Source organism: Carassius carassius, chromosome 43, assembly GCF_963082965.1.
Source record: "Carassius carassius chromosome 43, fCarCar2.1, whole genome shotgun sequence".
Lineage (NCBI taxonomy): Eukaryota > Metazoa > Chordata > Actinopteri > Cypriniformes > Cyprinidae > Carassius > Carassius carassius.
The window spans coordinates 7,063,524-7,089,357 of NC_081797.1; the positions used below are offsets into that span (position 1 = coordinate 7,063,524).

General features: G+C 36.0%; 6 protein-coding genes across 9 annotated transcripts; 2 read left to right on the forward strand and 4 right to left on the reverse strand.

Moving 5' to 3' along the window:
- The first annotated feature begins 80 nt into the window (after positions 1 to 80).
- Positions 81 to 6,210, forward strand: psmd13 (proteasome 26S subunit, non-ATPase 13). Its single transcript, XM_059536010.1, has 13 exons — positions 81 to 280; positions 772 to 850; positions 934 to 968; positions 1,633 to 1,688; positions 1,805 to 1,848; positions 2,707 to 2,793; positions 4,304 to 4,475; positions 4,631 to 4,710; positions 4,892 to 5,017; positions 5,134 to 5,196; positions 5,359 to 5,439; positions 5,788 to 5,904; positions 5,991 to 6,210. Exons 1-13 carry the CDS (start codon positions 180 to 182, stop codon positions 6,084 to 6,086), a joined length of 1,137 nt encoding a protein of 378 aa, XP_059391993.1. The 5' UTR covers positions 81 to 179; the 3' UTR covers positions 6,087 to 6,210.
- Positions 6,211 to 6,757: 547 nt separating this feature from the next.
- On the reverse strand, positions 6,758 to 7,921 carry LOC132125030 (cytochrome c oxidase subunit 8B, mitochondrial). The gene is made up of 2 exons (XM_059536242.1): positions 7,696 to 7,921; positions 6,758 to 6,995 (listed from the first exon to the last, which is right to left on the reverse strand). Exons 1-2 carry the CDS (start codon positions 7,804 to 7,806, stop codon positions 6,888 to 6,890), a joined length of 219 nt encoding a protein of 72 aa, XP_059392225.1. The 5' UTR covers positions 7,807 to 7,921; the 3' UTR covers positions 6,758 to 6,887.
- Positions 7,922 to 9,550: 1,629 nt separating this feature from the next.
- LOC132125029 (spexin prohormone 2-like) lies at positions 9,551 to 10,516 on the reverse strand. Its single transcript, XM_059536241.1, has 5 exons — positions 10,396 to 10,516; positions 10,242 to 10,316; positions 10,100 to 10,154; positions 9,864 to 9,941; positions 9,551 to 9,775 (listed from the first exon to the last, which is right to left on the reverse strand). The coding sequence occupies exons 1-5, from the start codon at positions 10,396 to 10,398 to the stop codon at positions 9,699 to 9,701; spliced, it is 288 nt and encodes a 95-aa protein (XP_059392224.1). The 5' UTR covers positions 10,399 to 10,516; the 3' UTR covers positions 9,551 to 9,698.
- Positions 10,517 to 11,577: 1,061 nt separating this feature from the next.
- tesmin (testis expressed metallothionein like protein) lies at positions 11,578 to 17,912 on the reverse strand. Of its 3 annotated transcripts, none has more exons than XM_059536237.1 (12): positions 17,112 to 17,256; positions 16,322 to 16,676; positions 16,089 to 16,187; positions 15,928 to 16,002; positions 15,431 to 15,599; positions 14,947 to 15,050; positions 13,863 to 13,933; positions 13,691 to 13,750; positions 13,407 to 13,509; positions 13,189 to 13,326; positions 12,994 to 13,112; positions 11,578 to 11,945 (listed from the first exon to the last, which is right to left on the reverse strand). In XM_059536237.1, exons 2-12 carry the CDS (start codon positions 16,655 to 16,657, stop codon positions 11,750 to 11,752), a joined length of 1,470 nt encoding a protein of 489 aa, XP_059392220.1. In that variant the 5' UTR covers positions 16,658 to 16,676; positions 17,112 to 17,256; the 3' UTR covers positions 11,578 to 11,749. The 3 variants fall into 3 exon arrangements, with proteins under 3 accessions (XP_059392220.1, XP_059392218.1, XP_059392217.1); XM_059536235.1 differs by lacking the exon at positions 17,112 to 17,256 and adding an exon at positions 17,799 to 17,912 and having other exon boundaries at positions 11,579 to 11,945; positions 15,431 to 15,608; XM_059536234.1 differs by having other exon boundaries at positions 11,579 to 11,945; positions 15,431 to 15,608.
- zgc:110339 (uncharacterized protein LOC550490 homolog) lies at positions 17,466 to 19,724 on the forward strand. The gene is made up of 6 exons (XM_059536238.1): positions 17,466 to 17,748; positions 17,845 to 17,896; positions 18,769 to 18,956; positions 19,059 to 19,214; positions 19,292 to 19,402; positions 19,480 to 19,724. The coding sequence occupies exons 1-6, from the start codon at positions 17,602 to 17,604 to the stop codon at positions 19,591 to 19,593; spliced, it is 768 nt and encodes a 255-aa protein (XP_059392221.1). The 5' UTR covers positions 17,466 to 17,601; the 3' UTR covers positions 19,594 to 19,724.
- A 59-nt stretch (positions 19,725 to 19,783) lies between these two features.
- On the reverse strand, positions 19,784 to 24,152 carry gal (galanin/GMAP prepropeptide). 2 transcript variants are annotated; one of them, XM_059536239.1, is made up of 7 exons: positions 24,053 to 24,152; positions 23,899 to 23,979; positions 22,813 to 22,867; positions 22,425 to 22,496; positions 21,074 to 21,160; positions 20,779 to 20,850; positions 19,784 to 20,059 (listed from the first exon to the last, which is right to left on the reverse strand). In XM_059536239.1, the coding sequence occupies exons 2-7, from the start codon at positions 23,977 to 23,979 to the stop codon at positions 19,998 to 20,000; spliced, it is 429 nt and encodes a 142-aa protein (XP_059392222.1). In that variant the 5' UTR covers positions 24,053 to 24,152; the 3' UTR covers positions 19,784 to 19,997. The 2 variants fall into 2 exon arrangements, with proteins under 2 accessions (XP_059392222.1, XP_059392223.1); XM_059536240.1 differs by lacking the exon at positions 22,425 to 22,496.
- Positions 24,153 to 25,834: the final 1,682 nt, after the last annotated feature.

The following is a 25,834-nucleotide window of genomic DNA, read 5'->3' on the forward strand; positions in this document are numbered from 1 at the left end:
TTTTGAGTCCGGTTTGGGCTGGTGTTTTTCTGGGACTTGGCCACCCTTCCTCCACTCCTCTGTGGGGCGGTAGCGCGCTGTTCTGCTCGGCGTCCGTTCCGTTTCTTGGTGTAGATTGATTCGTGACAGTAGCGAGAGCTTCATTCTTCTCCTCAAACGATCAAACGTCTACATTCAAGATGAAAGATGTCATCGGATTCCTCAAACAACAGCAGAGCAAAAGTCCGACGCCTGAGATGGCCTCGGAGTGGCACTCAATGGAGGATCTGTACAACAGAAAGTATGAATGTTGTGTGTTCAGTGTGCGAGTGTGGGCTAGCTGAGTCATTTAGCATGCTAAGCTAAAGGCGACTTATATTAATTATACCATCGGATATAATATACTGTAATAACTACACGTTGTTTAAAGAAAACGTTAGGGTTTTTTCCTTTCTTTTTTTCATTGCGTAAGTTAATGGTTTTATGTTTGTTGCTGCAGTTACTGTAAATTGAGCACTAGCGTGTTTAACTTCTGTGGATAGCAAGTCATTGCTGAAGTGAGGCGGTGGTGTTTGTTTTCAAGTGTTTTATTTGAAATCAGAGAGGTTTGAAAGTTAGTAAGTTAACAGTTTTCTAATGTAATACACTGATTTGATGACATAGACAGATAGGAAGGAAGGTAAACAAATGGATGGCTAGGTAGTTATATAGTTGAGTAGATGGTAAGATGGGAGCAAAACAGATAAATTCACATTTATTGTATTTATTAAATTTCTCTCTCTCTTTTGACAGATTGTGGCATCAGTTGACTCTGAAGTTGACGGTCTTTGTGCAGGACCCTTATTTCTCCAAAGGGGACGGTCTCATTCAGGTATAGAGTAAGATCAGAATTGCTTCTTACACTTCAAAAATATAATGTGGAACATCCTAAAAGTCTTTATTTGCTTTCCACAGCTCTATGAGAACTTCCTCTGTGATTTTGAACACCGGTAAGATTTACTCATGCTTCTGATAATTATAAACCAGTCAATCATTTTAGCATCTCTATTCAATTGCCATGTACACATTGTAAAATTTCAGGAGTGAAAACCGCATTTAAATATGAGAGTGATTTCTCTAACAAAACAATTTTGGACGTACAGAACTCACTGTTGAAATGGTGATGATTGACATCATGGTAACCATAACAACAATCTGGCATCAAGCAAATGTGGAAATCTGCTATTTTTGACCAAAGTGATACTTTGACCTGTTTGGAAGAAGTGCACTTTTGAGGTGTTGCCGTATCCACTTATTATAAATTATGCTTATTGAGCATGTTTGATTTTATCCCATCAAGCAATTCAGTGTATGTAGTTATTAAAGTTGACTGGTGTAGGTTGTGATATTTTGTTTGTCTGGCTTATTTCCAAAATGCACCATTTGAATTAATGCGGGCATGTTATAATTTACAAGATCTGGCAACACTGAGTTGAAACATAGTTTGTTCCCTGTACTTTCTTACACTGTACATACAGAAAAGCGACAACTCTGATGTGCGTTTGAATGCGCCATTAACAACTAGTTATCTACAGTTTGTACATGGCCATTGTGATGCACTTGTGCTTCTGGAAAACTTGCAGTTTAATGGAAACATTTTTTTTTTCTGGACAGAATCAACCCATTGTCCTTAGTCGAAATCATCCTTCATGTTGCAAAACAAATGCCAGGTACAGCTTTGTGTTTCCTATCAGTGTTCAATGATTCCCATCGCAAAGCCTGTACAGAGTAAACAAAAAATGCTACTCTATGCTGTAATATTAATAAGATCTTTGTTTTTTAACAGATCCAAATACAGCCATCACCTTTCTTGAGAAAACAAAGGAGAAGGTAGCAAGTTGTTCCAAAGACTATAGAATAACCAAGATGTATAACTCTATATAAAACTATAGTTTTGAAAGGGGAAATATGCAACACTCAATATGGCCGCTCTATCGAACGATGCCCTGCCTTTTAAGCAAAAGAGCCAATCCCTAATTGAGCCAATCCCTAAGTCAGCATGTCAGTGCAGCTGCTGTTAGAAGTCCCGGTTGCTATAGAAACAGTCAGAACTCTGAAACGTGCCAACTACTGCGCATGCGCACTGGCTGATCTAACCTGAGAAATAAGCTTTTTTTTAATGCTATTTGAGCAAAATAAACAACATTTATGGTACAGTTGTTGTCAGATTAAGGGATACTTCACCCCAAAATGAAATTTTTGTCATTAATCACTTAGCCCCTGTCATTTCTAAATACCTGTAAAAGCTTTGTTCGTCTTAGGAACACAATTTAAGATATTTTGGATGAAAGTTACACTGTCAAAGTCCAGGAAAGTGTGTAAGACATCGTCAGAATAGTCCATCTGCCATCAGTGGTTCAACCACCTCAGTTACAGTTGAACCACTGATGGCAGATGAACTATTCTTGACAATGTCTTTCATACTTTTCTGGACTTTGACAGGGTAACTTACTTGGAAGTCTATGGGACAGTCCCAAGCCACTTGGTTTTCATCCACAAAATCTTAAATTATGTTTGATGTTTCCCCATTCAAAGAGATGGATGCTGCACTTGCGTGCCCGAGAGGCGTTTTAAAGATGGCCGCTGACAGACATTACTTGCCTTAAAATGCTCTCTTTTGCTCTCTTTTGAAATGTACAGTATGAGTGACGGTGTTGAAATCATTGATTGTCGTTTTTTCTCAATCAGGTCAAAGCCAGTGATGAGGCCGTCATCCTCTGCAAAACCTCAATTGGCAGCCTCAAGCTTGACATCAGCGACCTCCCCGCAACAAAGGTCATTTATTTGCATTTTTCTGTTCTTAGGTTGTGCTTACATTTACCATAGCATAGAAAATTGTTCTGAATCAAATCCAGTCATTTCAATAGCAGGGCTCGACATTAAGCCTTGAAATGTGCTTGTCCTTCAGACAAATAAATCAGACATTCACTTACTTGTCCTGGCAAAAAAAAGCCTTTTTTTTGCCGTAAATCTAATCCCTTCTGAAGCAATACTCTTCATCGCTGCTCTGTGAGGTCCTACTTTAATCAGCATATTTGTAATATTTGCCTTAAATTGATTGGACACTTTTTAACTTTATGAAGGGGAATATTTTCCTAACCTTACTAAATGTACACGTCATCATTTATGTAAAATTCTTCATAATTCTTAGTAAAAAGTTCAGTTAGAATAATTAGACTGTATGGTTGTTACCATTCAAATTAAATCAGGATCAACAAACTCCATCTTTCCACTGCAGAGGAAATACTAAAGCTGCATTAAAAGTGCATTTGAGATGTATTTACTATAACTACTATAAATGCATTTACACAATACTATTGCAAATGCATAAATAATGTTATAAGATTAATGTTTTTCTTTTTTTACAAAATAAATATGGAATGTTGGAAAAATGCAATGATACTTTTAAATATGAAACCAAACCACCAGTTGGTGGCGGCAAGTCAGCAATTTTTTCGAACGGATAATTCATTCAATAGATAAACCAAGTGACTGTATGACTTGTCCTGGACAAGCGTTAAAGGGATAGTTCACCCAAAAATGAAAATTATGTCATTAATAACTCACCCTCATGTCGTTCCAATCCAGTAAGACCTCCATTTATCTTCAGAACACAGTTTAAGATATTTTAGATTTAGTCCGAGAGCTCTCAGTCCCTCCATTGAAGCTGTGTGTACGGTATACTGTCCATGTCCAGAAAGGTAAGAAAAACATCATCAAAGTAGTCCATGTGGCATCAGAGGGTCAGTTAGAATTTTTTGAAGCATCGAAAATACATTTTGGTCCAAAAATAGCAAAAACTACGACTTTAGTCAGCATTGTCTTCTCTTCCGTGTCTTGTGAGACAGTTCAAAACAAAGCAGTTTGTCATATCCGGTTCGCAAACGAATCATTTGATGTAACTGGATCTTTTTGAACCAGTTCACCAAATCGAACTGAATCGTTTTAAATGGTTCACGTCTCCAATATGCATTAATCCACAAATTACTTAAGCTGTTAACTTGTTTAATGTGGCTGACACTCCCTCTGAGTTCAAACAAACCAATATCCCGGAGTAATTCATTTACTCAAACAGTACACTGACTGAACTGCTGTGAAGAGAGAACTGAAGATGAACACCGAGCTGAGCCAGATAATGACTATTAATGACATAATTTTGCAAATTGGGCGAACTAACCCTTTAATGTCAAGCCCTGAATAGGATTCTACATGATCTACAAAATTAGTGATATCACCACTTTTATTTGAGGCCATTATTCATGTATTATGTATTATAAATTTGCAGAAATTAATAGAGGAAGTGGATGAAATGCTGAACAATCTCCCTGGTGTGACGTCAGTGCACGGGCGATTTTACGATCTGTCAAGCAAATATTACCGCATCATTGGGAACCACGCTATGTACTACAGGGACGCCCTGCGGTACTTGGGATGTGTGGAAGCAAAAGACTTGCCAGGTAAATATTATGACTTCTGGATGTTTACATTTGACAAGAGACTTGGGGAAACAGTGTCACCCTCTAGTGGTGGCCCTACAGAAATCAAGGTGAAAAATGACCAGATGCTGATGCAGTTAGGATTGTGGTTTAATGCTCACTTTATCTCATAACAGAAGCAGAGCAACAAGAAAGAGCTTTCACATTAGGCCTGGCCGGCCTTCTCGGAGAGGGAGTGTACAACTTCGGAGAACTGGTAAGTGCCTGTCGTACGTGTTATTTATTTCATGTAATAGTATATGTTATTATTTTGAATGTGCTTTTATTTCTATATTTTCTTTTGATTTTGAAGTTAATTTCTCTGCTACGTGTCTCCTTCATTGGCAACTGCTTGTCCTTATGGATTTATGTGCACTAACAGCTTGTCATGTTTACAGCTGATGCACCCGGTCCTGGAGTCACTGAGGAACACAGATAAACAGTGGCTGATAGACACACTCTATGCATTTAATGCAGGCAACGTGGAGAAATTCCAAGCCCTGAAGACCGCATGGGGTCAACAGGTGAGTAATTAAATAAAATTAAAAAAAAAACCTTATCAAGTGTTTTTCAGATTTGTCAATATTTTTACTTGGTGAACCTGCATTAATTTTTTGTTGTTCTCTCTCTCTCCTCAAAGCCTGATCTCGCAGCTCATGAGGCCAAACTCATGCAGAAGATCCAGTTACTCTGTGTCATGGAGGTATACATGCTATTGATTAAGAATGTATCAAACTTGTAATTGACTCCAAATCTATTTATGGACATTTTCTTAAGTACATCATTACTTGCTAATTAAGTTGCACAGGAAGAGTTATTATGGAGTAACAAAGCTAAAACAGTTAATGACTGATTGTCTTCATAGATGACTTTCACACGGCCAGCCAATCACAGGCAGCTGACGTTCCAGGAAATTGCACAGAGTGCAAAAATCCAAGTGAATGAGGTTTGTTTCTTTCTCTTTTGAATCAGAATTTTTTTTTAATATATAATACATTTATTATCAGTTTATTAATATATGAATAGACACAGCATTAAGTAGTTTATTAATAAATTATATTTATATTGTAGTTTTAAAAATAACTTTTATGTATTAACATATAAGACAGCATTAAATGCTTTTTTATGGTTTTCTTCAATCTCATGTATATGGTACTCTTACTGGCTAACATTTTCACTCATCACGTAGACACAGGTTGAAGCTAGTAATAATAAAGTGTTTTTAGTGTATTATATCCAGGACCAGACTTAATCGGTGTCTTGGAGATGCTCTTATCCTTCTCCTTTCCCTCAGGTGGAGCTGTTGGTGATGAAGGCTCTGTCTGTCGGACTGATCAAGGGAAGCATTGACGAGGTGGAAAAGAAAGTTCACATGACCTGGGTCCAGCCCAGAGTACTGGACGTGCAGCAGGTACGTCCAAACCAATGAAGACATATATACATATACATAAACTTTCTACGGCCAACACTAAGTGTTTTTTTCCCCCATCTCCACAGATTAAGGGCATGAAGGATCGTCTGGACTTCTGGTGTGGGGATGTTAAGAACATGGCCATGTTGGTGGAACAGCAGGCTCAGGACATCCTCACTTGAATGTCCTTCATGCTGTCTGTCCCATTCAAATGTTCCCTTGCATTGCATTCTCCCTGAGTCTCAGTTCTTAATGTGATACGTGTCAGTATCTTCATTATGTCATTAAAGCAGCTTGTTTTCACAATCGTTCTTTTGGTTTTTATATGCAACACCAAATGTAAAGGGATAGTTGATCCGAAAATAAAAATTATACGCCCTGGGTTAAAAATGTTCCTTAAAATATATGTGATTTTGTGTTCCACAGAAGAAAATCACACAGGTTTGTAACAACATGAGGGTGAGTAAATGATGATAGATCTTACTTTTTGGATGTACTAACCATTTGATATTTTGAGTTGGGTCATTATAAGGTTTTTTTTTTTTTCTTCGTCTGAAGCAAAATTGTGTATATTTGTCATCAATAGGTCTGTTCATTCTAGATCTTTATTGACTGGAGAACAGCAGTGTTAAAGTTAAACCCTGAAAATATAGTCATCTGTGTCATAACGTTTGGGAACATGTGACCTCACTGAGTTTAGCTGCTTAGTTTTTACAAGTGAAATTCACAGTGTCAACTACTTTGAAATGGTCATTTATGATATTGAAAGGTTTTTATCTTTTTAGTTTCAGTTATGTTGACTTGTGGTCGTGTACCTGCAACTTTAAAGCACATGTTGTAAGTAGAATGCAACTTGGAATAGAAAACCTTTTATTCAGTACAGACCAGAGCCACCAGTTTGTGGTGTACATTCATTTATTAACACATTCTTAACATGGGGAAAATGGTCTTAGTAAGGAGGAATGCTCAAAGACAAGTGGTTCTTATGCAGCTCCGCTAGGACGTTTCTTGTACTCCTCCAAATTTGCCAGGACCCAGCCAGAGGGGCCCAGGATGGTCACGAACATGGTCACCATTACAAAGACCTGCTCCTGCAATGAGAACACAGAGATGGTCATCAGATCAGATGCTCATCTGTTTTTTTAAGTTATAAAACTAGCCAAGCTATTTTCCCATGCATCACCCTCAAGCTGGTTATATTTTTGGCTCCTTTTCCCTTGGAGACCATAATGCGATTTTTATTTGGGCAAAATGTACTTGTGCACAACTTGAGGTATTTTATATGAAAGCATATCTGATGTTTTGGGACATATTAGCTGGTCTAGAACAGCACAGACCAGCAAACAAGCTGCAAGACCATCGCATGAAGCGCTGGATTTCCCAACTTGACGACTTTATTTGTCCGAGAAGATCAGCAAATTGGCTGTTTTCCAGGAACGTACAAGGGCACGAAGCATTTCAAACATAAATTAAAGAATAGTATTAATTTCTTTATTGTATGGCTAAGAAAATGTTGATACGACAGAAAACAGACTCGCGCGCCATTTACACTCACTTATACGATCATTGGCGTTATCGGAATTTGTCCAGTCTCATTTTACATTATATACTGGGTCAGATTTTATTTATATAGCCTACAGGTATTCATGTCATACTTAAAACTTTTTTTTATCTTCGCCCATTCAGGCATTAAATATAAAAACCTTGTACATGTATTTCACAGGCCGCCAGGCTCTTGCGCGCGCTGAGTCTGATCCAAGTGCGCAGCAAGTGAAATCAACTCATACTCACCCCAGCGGAGAGCACATGTTTGGCGGGTTTGGCAGAAATATTAGCTTTAGGTATGATTTGATGTCTCATCACAGCCCTCAGCAGATGAAGCGAGCGATTCAAGCATGACATCGTCCTGTTAATTGTTGGATATATCCAAACGCTGAAATAAATGCTTCTTTCGCGCGCGGCTCGAGTGCTCTGGAAATGCGCCCTACAGGGAAAGTCAGAGCAGAGGCAGAGCTGCAGTTTCTTGTACACCTGCCAAGTCCTTATTAAGGTCACGGTAAGGAAAAAAGAAAAAGATGTGTGTGTTTGCCAATCCGCTGCGCGTGTGATAAACTCGATCTGTTTAATTGGCTGTACGATTCTGTTTGCGCGAAGACGCACCGAGACCGAGAGCGTTCTTTTTTCTTTTATTTTTTTGTACCTGCAACCAGCAAGAAGTCTTTAAATTAATGGACCTCTCTGCAAGCCTTTGAAACGGAAGTACTGTTTTAGGACTTATTCATTTTTTCCTACTTTTTACCTGTTATTTTATTACATTTGAGTGTTGATTTGTATTGTATATGTATACTGAACTTTGTTTAGTTAGTAAACGTATCGATTTTCTTGTTCTCATTAAGTGGCTGAATTTCAAACCTGCATTTCAAAATATAGCCTATACGCAGACTTAAAATAAGTATCCTATTAATAATAATATTAATATTGTTAACCATTTGGAGTTCCTTCTGCCTCACCAGTAATATACCAGAAGATGGAGCTATTGATATATAACCAGCAACGTCCCCATCATATACATTTATTTTCTTTTTTTTTGAAGAAATAAAGTTTATTGAGCAGGTCGCCAAAAAATTGTTATTGAAGGATCGTGGATGCTGAAAATTCTGATTTGTCATAACTGGAATAAATTATATTAAGTCGCAATATTTCACAGCATTACTATTTTACTGTATCAGTTAAATGTATTAATTAAATGTCAATCAATTTATCTAGATAATTAAAAATAAACACATATTGGATAAATATTTTACTCACTATATATGAGACTAGTGCTGGTGTGAATTTTAATTGATTAATAACTGAAAGTCAGTATTTTATCATCTTGGAATTGACATCATATTCAGTGGGAAAACAGTACAACAAGCATGAGCAAATATTAGTAATAGATTTAATGAATTTTGTGATGTTTTGATGCATTCGTTTGTAATCATAACCTTTTATTTGCATCCCTTAAGTTAATTTTCCCGCCACTGTAAACACTCAAGTAACATTTAAAACGTTAAAAGTGCCTGAGCTATACCAAAGTCCATTCATACAAATACTTAAAATACAACACAGACCTATTCACAATTGCTTGCTGCAAAGTTATGTGAACCTGAGAAAGTGAAAGTGGCTAAAGGCATGGCGAAAGAGACAGATGAACGTTGCAGTTTATAAATGAATCTACACTGTTAACCGGAACTCATATTGAGAGATAATATCTCCCATTGTGTTTTCACTGAATACACTGAAGTGTATTTGAGGGCAGTGAAAGGAGCCATTGCTCTCTGAGCAGGCGACACGTCTTGCTCACATGATCTGATTTCTCCTTTTGCAGCTGTTGCAGTTTGGCTGTGAATCGGAGGTATTTAAGGTCATCTGAAGTACCTCAGCTGGGTTGTTAATGTCTGTATGTACATACAATGACCTCAGTTTATTAAGAAAAGTGCAACTAAAATTGAATAGCCACTGAAACAAATGTGCATGCATAAAATAACCACATACAACTAGGCATGTGAGTCAGCTTCAGTGTGAATGTTATCTTAACAAGTCAAACAAAGTTTGATTTATAACTTTTATTTATAAAAACATGACTAACACCACTGTCAGAACATATACCATCAATCCTAAAATATATAAAGCCCCATCTAAACAGTCAAATAAATCAATCAATCTCCCACGTATTTGACATAAAAAGATTTATTTTGAATCTTAAACATTATAAAATATGGCACACTGTACAGACCCAGCAAACAAAAAGATTAACGGATAACAAAGTTCTGCATTGTGAACAATCCTGATTGTTTTCTTGCGTTCAGCGACTTCAGTTTCTGAAACCCTTCAAGAAAACACAGCAGTCAAAATTTGTTTCATTTATCTACAGCATCTGCACCCATTTTACATATTAAGGAATTATTGATCCACACCTTTGAGAACTGCGTACCAGCTTTTCAACCCTGAACTTGAAATAATATCATCAATGTCAGGAACAAACCGTCTTCCATCTGCAGGGAAAAAGGGAGAGTCAATACAAATATAGCAAGCAATCAAAATCTGGACACTTAAAACGAAAGATTGCAGCTAAAACAGACACTCAGGATCAGCAATAACAGGCAATCGATTTGATTACTTCAAGAATATTGGGGGGCCAGACAACACTCACGTTTTCCCTTTAAGTAGAGCATTGACTGTGGTCCCCAGTTCTTCGATAACGTGGTCTATTAAAAGACATAAACAGTAAATAAGTCAAAGAAACAGCATAGGTAATCATAATAAAAAGGTATTTCACACTAAAAAGATCTTACCTTTTGAATGCAATGACAGTCTCTCACCAGTAAAAATATGACTGTGCATGTCCATAAAATCCACATCCTTGATATCTATGAAAAGAAAATAGTTAAAAAATAATGGTATTCTATTCTAATGTATGCACATAAAAATAGGTATATGCATATTTACCATTTTTGTCGGATCAAGAATGGTTTTGATCAGAAGAACTAAACAAATCTGAGTGGTCCAGTACTTTACTCCTCTATTTATGTCCTTCTTTAACAACAGGACCCAAGGTTCAATACAAGCCCCTGCGAGAGACATCACTTGCTTGAACCTTGTCCTATCATGGGAACACTCTTGACGTCAAGAGCATCTGCCATAATGAAAGTCAATACGGTGAGGTTTACCCTACAGCTGTCTCTCTAAAATTCTACAAATGAGGAAAACACACGTTTTTCTCCTAAAAGTGTCTCAACCTTGAATCCAAACTGAGTTGAATCCAAACTGATGTAGAATGTGGTCAAATTTGGAGATTTGGTAAGTGTTAAGATAAAAGCTTTAAGAAATGGAATGATTTAAAAAAAAATGTCAGTCAATTATATAGTCAGTCATATATATATCACTGTAACAGGAAAAAAGTCACTGAATTCCATTACAGAAAAAAACATTCACAAATGGCAAAATTAACATTTTAACAAGCTAAATTTCTAATGGATGGAAATGCTTGCACTGAGAACCTGATCGAAATTCCCTGACACAACAAGCGAGATCAAGTTTTCCAACAGTAAAAAAGGTTTCAGGACAAGCAGCAGGTTATGTGGTAATATAAATTATATAAAAAATGTAAATAATATTTATATTAAAATATATATATAATATTAATTAAATGTTCAATTAAAATCATTCAGATGTACAGTGGTGGGAAAGAATGGAAATATATACAAGTAATAATAAATATTTTAATAATTTGTAAGTAACATGCCATTTATATTTAAATAAATAAATATTGACAGAAAAACAGTTACTGATGCATAAAGCCAGTGACTGCTCTATTACAGAAAAACAGCCAAAAATGGCAAAATGAGAACGCTAAATTTGTAATGCAAGAACCGAGATCAAGTTTCCAAACAGGATTAAATATTCCAGAACAAGTAACAGGTAATGTGGAAAAAAAAATGTAAACATTGCTCCTGTTCAAATTGTTTACATACTATATAATACACAATAATATTAACGTACTGCAAATAAAAACGTGGTTGGATTAATTTAAATAACATATAGATAATATATTTAAATATAAATACAATTTTGAAGTGAAGTGGTGGGAATGAAAAATATAAATAAAAAGAGATTAATAAATAAATGAATAAATAGTATAATATATAAATAACTATAAATAAAATGTGCTATTAAAGTCGTGACGATGTGAATTTTTCAAAGAAAGTAAAGAAAAGTGTTTTTCTGAAGTAAAGAAAAACAACACTTGTCGGTAACCAAATCACATCTGGATCAATCATAACACTGAGCATTTGTTCCCCCGCTACTCATTGAATTGCACGCTGTTAGATTTGAATATTGATCGGACAATCTGCATTAGGCACTGGCCGAACTCCTCCAAAATCATTCTCTCAGTGTGAGCCGCAGTGTACCCTTCCTTCTCTGCCTCTTCAGCCTGGGCGAGGAGACAGCCGCATGTGGCTTCCACTACATCGGGCGTGATGCACGCCAGAGGACTCCTATCAACAGAGACACCCTCAGTGACCAAAGGAATAACAAAACCCTACTGCTCTCATTTACTACCATTTGAAAAACAACCAACAAAGCACGACACAAACAGTAGCCTGTAACCTCAATCTCGTTGGGCTAGTTTACAGTGATGCCATAAATGTGGGCTAACAGTTCATAGAAATCCATGTCCAATCAGTCTTGAAAGTGACACTGAAGGCCTCTTGATTCACATGATCTACTGAAGATCAACCTTGAAAGTCTTGGGCCCTCATTTTTACTCTTTAAATATGATCGATAGGACATAGCTGACAGTTCCACTTATTGCTGTGAGTGACTCTAACTGCATATGTGCTTGCGGTGTCACACAGAGGAAGTGGAGGTGGGAGGGAAACGCCTCCTATACCGGAAGTGAGGTGTCTGTATATACATTATTGTATTTATGATATCAAGTGTTGGCCAAAATTAGAAGAACGGAGTATTTTCACCATATAAAAAATGGTTTTAATTCAGTTATGTCTATCTTTTGCTGTAGTGAAAATATCAGTTTGCATTTCCAAACACAACAGCCAGTGCTTCACATATATGGAATAACATGATGAAACAGAACAAACTGAGACAGATTCAATCCAGAAGAACTGTGGCAACGTCTCCAAGATGCTTCAATAGACATACCTGAAAAACAATGCCCAAGTGCACCAAGGGCAAAAGCTGCTTTAAACGCAAAGGATGCTCACACCAAATGTTGATTTATTTTAGTTAATAGAAGTTCATTGACAAAGAAAAACTATTTACGACATTGATTTTGGCAGTTTTAACAGTACTGTAGCTGTGCAGGTAGGTTTCTTGAAGCATCTGGGAGACACATTCAAAAGTCTGGGGTGAATATGATTTGAAAGAAAGAAAGAAATAATTTTTTTCAAAAAAGACACATGAAACTGATCAAAAGTTGTCAAGTTTTTGACAAGACAAGCCAACAGTTCCTAGTGTTTTGATTTTAATTTTATTTTTAAATGAATAGTAATTACATGATTAGTATTACAGTGGAATTACATGTACCTGGTTGGGTAGTAGATGCTGGAGTTAGGCCTGTCCCACTCAGAGCTCATCTTTGAAGGACTTTCCTCATAGTTTCGGCAGCCCACACACTTACAGGTGGACGTGCACATGATTTTGGCCTGTGTGGAATTGCAGTGTAAAGTGACTACAAATAAATACATTATTGAAAATATACTACTTATCAGGTCAGCTTACCTCATAACACTCGCAGTAGTTCTTCAGGCAGCCTGAACGCTTGCAGTTGCAGCCCTTTGTGTGACATCCCTTCACATTCCCCTGTTTCCTACTGCCAATCTTAGGCCGAAAAGCCCCTGGATTCCTGTCCAGACAGGCCTAAAGAAATTGAAGTGCCATCTAATCAAAGAGACCATTTAAGCTGGTTTATTTTATGAGGTTTCTGTCATGTGGTTGACCTTTATAGCCTGGGATCTCTCCAAGTTATGTTCAGTATTATTGTAGCAGTTTAAGCATTTGCAGTTGTTGCAGACATCTCCGTTCGCAAAACATTCACAATAACTGCAAAAAATAAATCATTTGGTAAGAGCTGATTCTTCATGGTCGGGACATAGCAGTTATTTTTGTAGAGAGGCATCAGTCATCATGACCAAAGCAAATAAATTTGTTGGGTAATATAACCATGGCTCAGTAGAGGTTACATCTGAAGAACTGAAATACTAAAAAAAAAAAAAATACCTACAGTTTCAGACACTGAGATTTTGTGCAGTTGCAGGGTCGCTTAGATTTTTCCCACTTCACACTAATAAACAAAGAATAGTCATACCATGATTTAACTGTTTTACAAAAAGTACAGGTCAGCTGTCAAGAATGAACATGAGAGGCATGAGGTTTTTATGTAATGATACTCGTACCGTCTACGTCCTTTGGTCTGTCCTTCCTCTTCCAGTTCTACAATCTGAGTAGGGCAAAGCGTCTGATGAAGCTAAAAAAGGTACAAATGTAATTTATTAATTTAAAATTAATTTTAACTTCAGGTCCTGCCACAACATTTCAACAGGATTGAGGTGTTTGAATGAACTGTGTGCTTGGGGTTGTTGTCTTCCCGCATGACACACTTTTTCCTGTGATTGAGTTCTCAGACAGATATACTGACATGTTCCTTTAGAATTCACTGGTATAATTCAGAACTTATTGTTCCATAAATGATGGCAAGCCGTCCCGGCCCAGATGCAGTAAAACAGGCCCAAACCATTAATATCACCATTACCATCTAATGGAATAAGATGATAAGATGATTAACCACAGATGGGATAAGGTCCTTATGCTGCAATCCAGTGTTTTTCTTTCTCCAAACATAACACTTCTCATTTAAACCAAAAAGTTCTATTTTGGTCTCATCTGTCCACAAAACATTTCTTCAATAGGCCTCTGTTGTGTCCACATGATCTTTAGCAAACTGCAGACAGTCAACAATGTTTTTTTTTGGAGAGCAATGGCTTTCTGCTTGCAACTCTGCTATGCACACCATAGATGTTCAGTGTTCTCCTGATGATGGACTCATGAACATTAATCAATGTGAGAGAGACCTTTAGCTGCTTAGAAGTTACTCTGGGTTCCTTTGTTATCTCGTGGAGTATTACGTTGATCTTGAATAACTATACAAACATGTTGTATTTTACATTGAATTATTCAAACTTGTTGTTAAGATCATATTGATAGATCCCTGTTCTTTAAATAAAACAGGACCGTCACTGACACCTGACTGTTATCCCATCTTACCTCTGAATAGATAGACTCTAATGTTGCCTACAAATTAACTGGTAATCCACTCACAAATATGTAACACCTTTTTTGGATAATTTTGCATAAAGTAATGTCTTAATTGTGTTTTTAAATATTTTTAAATAAGTATAGGCCTATATATATTTATCTGGTAAAGGCTAACCATTCACTCAATGTTTCAGACTGACTGATGCAGCTTCCCAGCAAATCTACCTGAGAAGCGTAAGGTCCTGGCGCAAGGTTGAATGTGACACCTGCAGATGTCTTGTGGGTCTGAGGCAGTCCAGTGGACGTGATCTTCTCCGAATGTCTGGCATCTGATGACATTTAAATACTTCAACAGTACATTTATCTACTAACCTCATAGTAGATATGAGGTTCAGTTATTTGAGTTTATTTTTAACAACAGTAAATGCATTTCATTTTACATGCAAAAAGGATTATTTCTATAGAAGACTGAAAGGCACAGCAACAAAAAAAGGCCTGTTCAACTCTAAGGAGCATGGAAAGCATGGAAAATGGCCACGAAACACTAAATCATCATGGTTTTGGCACCAAAAAACCTTAATGAGCATTATACACAGACCCCAGGGAAAAAATAAACTATGAAAAATGCATGAATAAAAAATTAATTAAATGACCTTAAGGGTCTACATTTTGTAATCGTTCCAAGTGTTTTCAAGTATAATTGTTTAACCTTTTTCGGTGGGTGAGTGGTCCTCAGTAGAGCAGCTCTGCTCAGATGGCTTTGGCAGAGACACTGTGTTGAGATCCATCATCAGAGAGTGAGGAATCTGATCGGGACTGCAATGGTTCAGCACGACCACCTGCCCTCCACCGGTCACATCACACACAATCTGCACCGGCTGTAACATCTCAGAGAAGATGAAATGACTTCATTTTTATTTCTCTAAAATCTGGCACAATCAGCTCCTGACACTCTGAATAGTTTCTAACTAGTGGCATCAAATGAAAATGCAAATATAATGATTTTAAAAACATTCTCTATCAGGCTCTATCGTACATTAATCAATTGGTAATATTCTTTTTTAATATATTTTTTCTTTTGAAAACCACATATAAATGACCATTTTATTTTTATTTTTTGAGAAAATAATGAGAATTATGACGTGTGTTTGTTTGTGCAATAATATATTTTGTATATATATATGGGACATTTGAGAAACATGATACCTGACAAATATTAGATGTGTCAACTGGAAGCTTCTGGTCATGAGGTGGCACATGAAGAGCATGAGGCTGATTTTTCTGAAAATTATATACGAATAATCCATTAAGTCCCTTCAAAACAAGCTTTGCATACATGACACAAACTTCTTCAGGCAGCACATTACATCGTGATGTCTGAATCCTTGATCTGTAGAATACCCCTCCAGACTGTAAACATCTGCACTATCAGAGCTGATACTGGTGACCGCTCGACAGATCTCTCCCTATGAGAGAAAGAATTCTGCATTGTTTACTTATTTAATGAGTTAAGGACATGACACGTGTGCTTTATGTGTTCGGTTCCGACTCATAATTTCAGATTTCACACAGAAAATCCTTTCATTTTGTTCACACTCACTGATGACATGCCATAATGAAAAGCCTCCTGGGATGGCCAGGAGCTGTACGGTTGGCCTAGTACATGCTGATAATGGCTAGACTGAGCCAGTAAGTATTCAGGATAGGACGCTAAGCTGAAGTGGGCTACTGGAGGCACAGGATCACATGTTAGCTGTGGAAGAATCCTGTAAGTGGTGTAGTCGTCCTCCATCCTGGAGTAACCCGGTACTGAATGCATCCCGTGACTAATGAGATTTGCCATTCTAGGACTGTCATGGGTGTGGTGTGAAGGAACAAGAGACCCTTCAGATAAGTCTCTTTTGTAGCTGTACTCTTGGTCCTCCAACTCATTCATTCTACAACTCTAGATGGCACTGGAATCACATATAATCAATCAGGCATAAAAGAAAACAAAATGTTAATCTACAGATGCTGTTAGCAAAGTTGTCATTTTAATCTAAATTTTAGTAATTCTGTGCTTTTGTCTTCTTTAATTTTAAGATTTCTATTTCATTTAAATTATTATTTTTAAAAACAACACTGGTCCCGACTTACTTACGTAATAGAAAGTTGTAACGTTATACTCTTCAGTAAACTATTCCATTCTTAAGATATTTATTTTGTGTTGAGCTAAAAAAAAATGTATATAATAATATAAATATAACTAGATAAGCAAATATTTAAATAAGATGTTTAGTTTACTAACTCTGAGGTAAACTGGTTTTGCTAGCGATTTACATTAGCTAATCATTCGTCCGCCTCAAAATATTAGTAAAATATAAGCTCTGCAGACTTTATGATATACTTACCAGATATATAAGTGCGTTAGTGATATTTTGGCTGCTTAAATTAACAAAATTAACTTATCTTAAATCGTACAAGTGTTTTGGATATGTTTTTCGACGTTTCAGATAACTACTGTAGAAAAGCGCGAACGGGATTTGAGCTCACGCGCATAAACACCGTGAGAGGGCGCGTGCGTCTGTATTTCACATAGACAGTAAAAGGTATTTCACACATTTTTGTTTTATTTTGTAAACCCGCTTTGTAAACAATTTGTTAAGATTACGCATTTCAACAAAACCATTACAAAAGTAAGAGAATTCTGCAGCGTCATCTTCCCTATTCATTTTTAATGCATTAGCTAATGTATGGAGGTTGGTCCATAGACTGTATAAAAGTGGGTTGGCGCCTTTTGAAACTAACACCACCTCCAGCTGGACCTGTTCAACTTGTTTAGGTTGTGAAATACTTTAAGAGGGTGCGCTTGAGAGTGAGAGTGTTCCTCACGTCTTGAAAATGAAGATCAATTTCTCAAAGTGTCGCTCGGTGCTCATCACGGGGGCAAATCGAGGTCTCGGACTGCAAATGGTCCGACAGCTGCTGGATTCACCGAACAGACCACAAAAGATCATCGCGACCGCGCGGGATCCAGCCGCTGCAAAGGTAAGGTAGGCCATCACAGAGCACCATAGCGTCTGTGTACATAAACATACCTGTCAAGTGGCTTAACGAGTGATTATGGTTTACTGTCATTGTCAGGAACTGCAAGAACTCGCCAAATCGCATCCAAACGTTCATGTTTTGCCTTTAGGTAAGTTACACAGTCACGTGACCAACACGAGCAAAATCTAAATAAATTAAGAGAATTAAATTATGTAGTATTCCACTTCTGCATCATCATAAAGACGATTTTTGTCAATAATTATGTTAATGTTTAGTTCACCGACTGCTTTTTTTGACTGGTTGAGAATTTCAGTAACGTTACTTTATATTTGTTTCAATGAGGTATGTATAAAAAGTATATAAAACACATAAACTGTGTATTTGTTCATATGTATTATTTAACAATTAATATAATGTATCTTAAATGACACCCAAACGCCAAAAAATCATTATCATTTTTACTACTTTAGTGCAATTCTTATAAATGTCCAGTAGGTGGAGACAAAGGACAAATAATTGTTCTTCTTGACGGTGACAAGTGTTTGATGTCCACATCAAAGTTCCCTGTCAGATTTATTATAATAAAGTCCAAATTACATTTATGTAATTGTTATCTGTCGGATTCAAACACTTCTGGAAATCATAATAATATATAGTATTTATTTTATTTTTATTTAATGATACCATTTACTTTTAATTTTTTATTTTATTAAGTTTCAATTTTCAATTTTACTTTCCATATAGTTGGTTCATTCCAAACTTTATTTTAATTACTTAAAATAGTTTTCAGTCGTTTTAGTTCAAAACACTGGTCCTAAGTAATCGAAAGTTGCATAGTGAGCAGTTTTCTAGCTATGCTCTTCTGTAATATATTTCATTGATTTTTATTTTGTACAAAAATAAACTAGATAAATAAACCATTGAGATTGGTCTTTTGAGATTCGTTGTTTTTTTTTTTGTTTTTTTTTAGATCCACCAGATCAAATGGATTCAAAAATCAGTCTGTCTTTATAATTTCAGATGTGACCAGCGACAGCAGCGTGGATGCAGCAGTGCAGTCAGTGGAATCCATTGTGGGCACTGATGGTTTGAACTGCTTAATTAATAATGCAGCGATTAACATGCCATGTGAACTGGACACGGTCACTCGAGATGCCATGATGAAAACTTATGAGAGTAACACAGTGGCTCCTCTTTTTGTGACCAAGGTAATATGACTGGATTAATAACCATCCAAAGGCAACTCTAATCTTTCCTAACAGTATTTTATTTTCAATATTTATTTATGAGTACCCCATGATCTTTTCTAGGCTTTCCTGCCATTGTTGAGAAGGGCGGCAGCTCAAGGCAGTGACATGGGAATCCAGAGAGCCGCTGTGATCAATGTGTCGTCGCTCCTGGGATCTGTGCAGCTCAACTGGGGCGAAGTTGGGAGCTTCAAGTTTTACGCTTACAGGGCATCTAAGGTAAAACACCTGTTTGGTTGTTTTATGGGATAAATTATGGACTTCTATATGCTTAACTTAGATTTTTGACATTCTAGAGTGCCTTGAATATGGTTACAAGATGTTTGGCTGTTGATCTGGAAGCGGAGAAGATCTTATGCGTCGCCCTTCACCCTGGTTGGGTGCGCACTGATATGGGTGGATCAATGGTGAGTCTAAATGTATTTTTTTTTATTAGTTGTCTTGATAAAAAATGATGTGTTAACCCATTTTCTTGCATTTGAAGGCACCTTTGAGCCAAGAGGAGAGCATATCATCAGTGTTGTCTGTCATTTCTGGATTAACAGAGAAGCATCACGGTGGATTTGTGGACTACACTGGGGAAAGCTTACCCTGGTGATCTCCATATTGTGTGTCACACTGTCTGAGTGCCAGATGACCTCTGGGAAGATAAGACCAGAGAAACAGCATGCTGTAATAATAATTCATGTTTCCGCCTGTATGTACTAAAAAGTAAAATAGTGAAGAAACCTTAGGTCTTATTGCCTTTTTCTATGAATATAAAATAAAATATGAGACAGACAATAAGGTGAGTCGAATGCCATTTATAGGTTTTATTTTTGAATCCATCTCCACATCAGGCGTCAAGTGATTCTGACAGATTAAAGTTGCGTGGTGATATTGAGAGTTTAGCGTGTGGAGAACAGTGCGGTGGAGAAGACGTTGATTGTTAATGCAGCCTCAGAGTGAGTTCAGTCGGCCGCTGTGGAGGTCATGGTGTGTCCGTGCTGGATTCGGTCAAAATTAGACTTGACTTATTTCGTCTGACGTGAGAGAGGAAGGCAGACTGTCGAGAGCTCCGATTTCTGCAGGGGGAAGTAAGTAAAAATGTGAAAAACTCTCTTTCTTGCGGTCAAATTAAGCTCTTATTTGCATAAAACCTACAGAGGTGGTTATTCAGAATTACAGTTTATACATTACTATTATGTGTCTGTTTATTAATATTTTGATGGTTTCAGTTACTAGAATTCAGAGTTGAATTCTACATTTATAAATTTAACTGCTTTGGAATTTGAAATGAACAAATTTTAAATGTAAGAAGCGACGACTGGATTGAATGGTTTCTAACACAGCAGATGAATTTCAACAACAAAAAATACTGAAAACTTCTTTGGTCTTTCCTTTTATTTGAATTTTTTCTAAAAACAGTTAGTTAATAGTAATACAGCTAGTATTGCCAAATATGATTACAATTTGAAAAATTTTGTTTATTTTATTTCATATTTCAGTATAACATTTCTTCAAAAAGAAAAAACTAATTAAATCTTAAGTGCAATTAAATAAATCAAAGGGAGGGTTTATATACATATATATATATTTATATATGTGTATAATATATATATATATATATTAGTCTCTTTTGATTAATATGCATCTTTGCTGAATAAAAGTATTTAAAAATGTACTACTAAAATTTCATACATATTTATATACTAACTATACTCACAACAATTTGAAGTTGATATCTTTTATTTTAGTTTTGTAAATCTATAAAAAAAATCTAATAAATAACAACTGCACTTACCTTTTAATTTGAGATAAGAAAGAAAGTCTATAATAGTGTGGACAATATCCTCATCTGCTATCCTCAGAGCTGCTAAAAAGCAGAAACAAGATTTTATAGGTTCATTCTCAGTTATGAATTTACTTCCAAAGCCTTGCCACAACATCTGTGAAAGTGCATTAACGATAAATGAATAGTGTAATCAACTTCCTGGCCTTTAGAGAGTCTAATGAAGCTTATAGAATCATGATCTTAACACAAATCTATTTTGGGTTTTCACACTGATGAGGCCTTACAGGCCGTGCATGTTTCTTACCTGTCTTGAAATCTTCATCTATGGGCATTTCTCTCTTGCCTGCCAGTCCGTGCTTGTCGCCAAGGCTCCTGTGGCTGTCTATGGCATCTGATCACAAAGCAAAAGCACACGTAATCACATTGATCATTTAAACATCAGCCCGCTGAGCACCACGCCGTCAGACCCTGACGCCCCGGCTGATATTCATAGACCTGCCTGTGGCACACATATGTTCCTAATGTGACAAGTCATTATCCGAGGAATATCTTTTTGGTTGGGTTTCTGTTTTTTGGGACAGATTGAGTAGAGCAACCTGCAGGAATTGAGTCATGGAATTACTTTTTTTTGTTGCAATGCAAAGTACACATGCTCACATCCTTGTGAAAAAGAAGAGTACTTTTAGTGTACTTCAAATAGAAGTATATTTTTTACATTTGTATTTGCAGATTATATTACATAAATTTAAGAAAGTCCTCTTTCATGACTATATTTATTAACACACTTAAGTATTTTTAAAAACCTTGCACTGCATTGTAATATAAGTTGTAAATTAATGTACGTCAAATCAGGTTTTAATAATCTTTTGTTGTGCTTTAAAGAAGTACACTTATTTTGATATGTTGACAAGCAGCACATGTAAAATACTTGATTATAATTTCATTTAAAGTTCATTTATTTTAAATGTACTAGATATAATTACAAATAATACATGACATACAAGTTTCAATAGAAATTGCATTTAAGCATATTTTAATAACCATAAATGATTGTTATGACATTTGAAACTACACTTCAAACATATTTCAAAGATGTACTTAAATCTTACTTAAGTGGGTCCAAAAACAACTAAATACATTTAATATAAATTTTAACTATAATGGGAAAAATATGCAATTAAGTGTCCAAAACCTTGCACTTTATCATTTTTAAAGTATTCTAAAGTGTACTCCTTTTTCACAGAGTCCTTTTGCACCTAGCAGCAAAAACAACAGCAAAAGCTCACAGCAAGATGACAAGCAGAGACAGAGGGTAAAGTTAAAGATGTAAAAAGAGTGAAAGCACAAAATAGACAAGGAAAAATAGGCTTATATAGCCTATTCAGAAAGAAACCTGCTGCTAAATGGGTTAGTACTAATTGAATTTAAGAAGTATTTAGAAAGTTCATGAAGAATACTTCATGCATTTGCACACAGAATATGTTACTAAATGATGCCCTCAAACAGCAATGGTTGATCTTTCCAGTTCAGGTGAAAAGATCTTTCTTTGATTCGTGCCGAATGGAAACTTCACCACAATGCAAAACAGCATAAAGAGCGAAACGCCACAGAGCAATTCCTCCTCTGACTTCAATAACCTGCAGGTGCTATCTTACATTGACCAAGCAGATCTTCTCTCCCCCTTGCACTGGGAGAATCCTTAATCTGTATAAGGTGATCAATACGACCTGAAACACAGGGAGCTTATGTAACTGACCTACACAGGTGAGCTGAACATCAGTGCACCCCAACATATTTCATCAAAGAGAGCGAACAGGCCTGAGCAGACAGTACAGCAAACTTAAGAGTCCAAGGTTTAGAAAGCAACCCTGTGCGCTCAAAGCAGAAGTAATGGAAAATAAATGAAGAAAAAATGTATCCGTTAAAACAGTTACATAAATCATAGGCAGCTGTTTTTTAATAAACAGCTACAGGGAAAGACAGAGTGTGGTATTATTTAAGTAGATAGAAAAAAGTCTACAAAAGATGTAATGGGGAACTCACGAGGACCGAGGAGATACCCAGCGCTGTTGAGGGTCCATCCTCTCTTCTCTTTTTCCTGTTTTATAGAACATGTGGTATATAAATGTAGAAGGTTCAATAAATATATATGGTAAAAAAAATGATGTTGTGCATTTACAGTTAAAAACTGTTGGTTGGCAGACATTCACTGTAAAAATTGTTTCAGGTGTTATAGGATGACAGGTGCCTTTATATTTTAAAACTGATTACTGTATATTTCATTAAGTGGTGTAATGCTAATATACCAGTCTACTTTTTTTTTTTTTACCATAAATTATAAAGTAATTCATAGTTATACTTGCAAAAAAATAACATTAATTTGATTTACTGTAAAATTAAATGTTAAACTATTAACACATTTTTACTGTAGCATTTATAGTTTTTCTGCAAAAATTACAAACATTTTTGGTTAAGTGATGATCAGGGCTAGTTGTTACATGCCTCATCTCTCAGTAACTTATAGTTCTGAACCATATTGTTTCTTATAATCAGAACTGAAATTACAATATAATAATAATAATAATCATTTTTAAGTTTTCTTTAGCAATAGTTTTGTATAATGGTTCAAAATCCTAAAATCCAGTATCCTAGGCCTTGAATGGTTAAATTGTGTTCCCAAAACAAGTGTATGTTCAACTACTATCAGGGCAATTTGTCATTTGTGTTCTATTGTTTTAACTCTATACACTTTATTAAATTACAGTATAAAATTGGCTTTTCCAGTATTGTTGACATTTTACTACATTTTACATTTATGCTTTTTAATCATTTTGCCGAAAACCCTCTAATATTCTATTAAATGCCGTATCTCGTAGACAACTTGGCCAATAAAGCGCGACAACATTTCCAGGTATTGGGGCATGTTGTCACAAACGTGCGCTATTTTTCTAACGCAACAACGTTGAAAACGTTTTCTTTCTTTCCAAAGCCACCGTGAAGTTGAGAGAAGCAGAACAGTTCCTATATCTTTAATAAATCACTGTTTCAACTTTTTCGTAATTTGATATCCTTCAAACATAAATGACTAACCAAATGAAATTCATCAGTTTGAATCAAAGTAACTCTTACCGCGATCACCATTCCGAGTGTTTCCGTGAGAAACGCGCACACAATAAGAGACACACAAACTCCGCCGACACACCTGTGCATCTGAAAAACAGCATCAGTGAAGCACTCTGAAACATATAGAACATGCACAATCAGAAGAAGCCCGGGGACTTACCCTGAGTATCAGTTGGGTCTTTGGAGAGTAAAAGCACTAGTAGGCTAATATTCCTGTTCCTCTGATGCTCCTGGGATCCGGCGCCTTTTATTGAAAGGGAATGTCTCACCTCTGACGTCAAAAGGTGACATCGTCAGGCTCTTCGTCAATAATAACGCCAGAGCAACTTACCAACGATCGGGTCAGTCCATGAGACCAGTTGATTATCGTGCTATTGATTATTGTATATAGTCCCATATATAAGTCCCATCCAGTTCAACAATCTATCAGATGTAAGAAAATTATATTATGGATTTGACATTTTCCAGTTTGACATTCCCAGCTCAGCATAAACTCATGTTTTACAATAACAGATTTTTTTTTTTGTTGTGGTTGCTCCAGATACTGTTGAAATGTGCCACATGCATGCTTCTAAAATATTAAAGAAATAATAGCCTAATAAAGGTGCTTCTAAAGGTTCTTCACAGCGATGTCACAGATCTCTTTCTTATCTTTGTTTTAAAGAACCTTTTGTGAAACAGAGAGGTTCTTCAGATGTTAAAGGTTCTTTACGGAACCTTTTAGACAAAAAGGTTCTTCTATGGCATCGTGAAACACTCATATTTTTAAGAATGTATCATCGTTGACCAATAAACACATAATCTTTAGTCAGGTTATTTTGCAACCCAGAAGTTATTTTCTGTGAATGTGCGAGAAATAAAAAGGAGAAATCTTTTTTAAATTACTCTGAGAAAAATGTTTCATATATGTTTGAAGCACATAACACCTTTTAATCCTTATTTAAGGTAAACATACTTATTGTTGTTTTATTTTAGGATATATTTATTATATTTATAAATACACATCTTTGTGTTGCAGCTTACTCCATAACCATACCTTTTCATAAAAAAGTCATGTTGTCAAGAGATTATTGTATTATGTATTGGTAATTACAATGACCTTTGCTCCTACTCAAGTCCCCCTTTACAACTGTTATCGATCCGTGTTTATTGAAATGTTAACACATGCATATACAGAGATTCACAGAAATCAACACTATTCAAACCACACAAGGACATTTTTCAAATGCTTTATTGAGTAATGAAGGAAATATGGGTTCATATGTTTATATGGGTGGATTGTGCATGCCAACAAAGTGCAGTTTTACAAAGCCATTCATGCATTTGTTAAAATCAAGGAAGAAAAAGGCCTTAGTTACATTCCCATTAATAAAGCTCTAAAAACCATACTGATGTTTTAGTGCACTTTCTGCAAATATGAGGAAAATAAAGGGTCTCAATTTAATATGTGCAGTTTTACATGGTTAGTGCAAATTGTCAGATGACCAGAGCAGTTTACTTCCTGTTTGAGAAGATGATGGCTGAGAAGATGATGGCTGGATCAAAGCTCCAAAACGAAAGGCTATAAATAATAAGTTACATATAAGTTACAATACTGGTGCTATAGGTTATAGGTCACAATTGTGACCGAACATAAAACACAATTTTTCAAACACTTTTCCAAACAATTTTCCAAATAATAATTATTTTAAATGGTTACTAATGACATGTTTTATATATATATATATGTGTATATGTGTATATATATGTTCATGTCTGGGAAAAGTTTGGGATTAAATGGGTTAATCAAACCAAGTAAAGTTACGTTAACTACAGTACCTCACCTCCTTTCAAGCCCGTCTTCTGTTTCATTTCTGTCTTCTGTGAGACCGTAAAGGGACAAAAAAAACAATTCACCAATTTGACAAACGACCCCGGAACATGTAAACTTGAAATCAGCGGA

What these genes read in the sequence shown, in the direction of transcription:
- zgc:110339 (XM_059536238.1), top strand. Translation starts at nt 17,602, where the DNA reads ATGAAGATCAATTTCTCAAAGTGTCGCTCGGTGCTCATCACGGGGGCA. An exon ending in GGGATCCAGCCGCTGCAAAG is followed by an intron (nt 17,749 to 17,844) that starts GTAAGGTAGGCC and finishes TGTCATTGTCAG; the next exon opens with GAACTGCAAGAACTCGCCAA. An exon ending in CTCCTCTTTTTGTGACCAAG is followed by an intron (nt 18,957 to 19,058) that starts GTAATATGACTG and finishes GATCTTTTCTAG; the next exon opens with GCTTTCCTGCCATTGTTGAG.
- psmd13 (XM_059536010.1), top strand. Translation starts at nt 180, where the DNA reads ATGAAAGATGTCATCGGATTCCTCAAACAACAGCAGAGCAAAAGTCCG. An exon ending in GAGGATCTGTACAACAGAAA is followed by an intron (nt 281 to 771) that starts GTATGAATGTTG and finishes CTCTTTTGACAG; the next exon opens with ATTGTGGCATCAGTTGACTC. An exon ending in TGTACAACTTCGGAGAACTG is followed by an intron (nt 4,711 to 4,891) that starts GTAAGTGCCTGT and finishes TCATGTTTACAG; the next exon opens with CTGATGCACCCGGTCCTGGA.
- LOC132125030 (XM_059536242.1), bottom strand. Translation starts at nt 7,806, where the DNA reads ATGTCATGCTTGAATCGCTCGCTTCATCTGCTGAGGGCTGTGATGAGA. An exon ending in AACATGTGCTCTCCGCTGGG is followed by an intron (nt 6,996 to 7,695) that starts GTGAGTATGAGT and finishes TTCTCATTGCAG; the next exon opens with GAGCAGGTCTTTGTAATGGT.
- gal (XM_059536239.1), bottom strand. Translation starts at nt 23,979, where the DNA reads ATGCACAGGTGTGTCGGCGGAGTTTGTGTGTCTCTTATTGTGTGCGCG. An exon ending in AGAAGATCTGCTTGGTCAAT is followed by an intron (nt 21,161 to 22,424) that starts GTAAGATAGCAC and finishes CTTTGTGATCAG; the next exon opens with ATGCCATAGACAGCCACAGG. An exon ending in TTCTTATCTCAAATTAAAAG is followed by an intron (nt 20,060 to 20,778) that starts GTAAGTGCAGTT and finishes TTCCCCCTGCAG; the next exon opens with AAATCGGAGCTCTCGACAGT.
- tesmin (XM_059536235.1), bottom strand. Translation starts at nt 16,657, where the DNA reads ATGAATGAGTTGGAGGACCAAGAGTACAGCTACAAAAGAGACTTATCT. An exon ending in CAGGACCTTACGCTTCTCAG is followed by an intron (nt 13,934 to 14,946) that starts GTAGATTTGCTG and finishes TACCTTTTTTAG; the next exon opens with CTTCATCAGACGCTTTGCCC. An exon ending in AGCATCTACTACCCAACCAG is followed by an intron (nt 11,946 to 12,993) that starts GTACATGTAATT and finishes CTCTGTTGATAG; the next exon opens with GAGTCCTCTGGCGTGCATCA.
- LOC132125029 (XM_059536241.1), bottom strand. An exon ending in GCTCTACTTAAAGGGAAAAC is followed by an intron (nt 9,942 to 10,099) that starts GTGAGTGTTGTC and finishes TTTTCCCTGCAG; the next exon opens with ATGGAAGACGGTTTGTTCCT. An exon ending in CTGGTACGCAGTTCTCAAAG is followed by an intron (nt 9,776 to 9,863) that starts GTGTGGATCAAT and finishes GTTTTCTTGAAG; the next exon opens with GGTTTCAGAAACTGAAGTCG.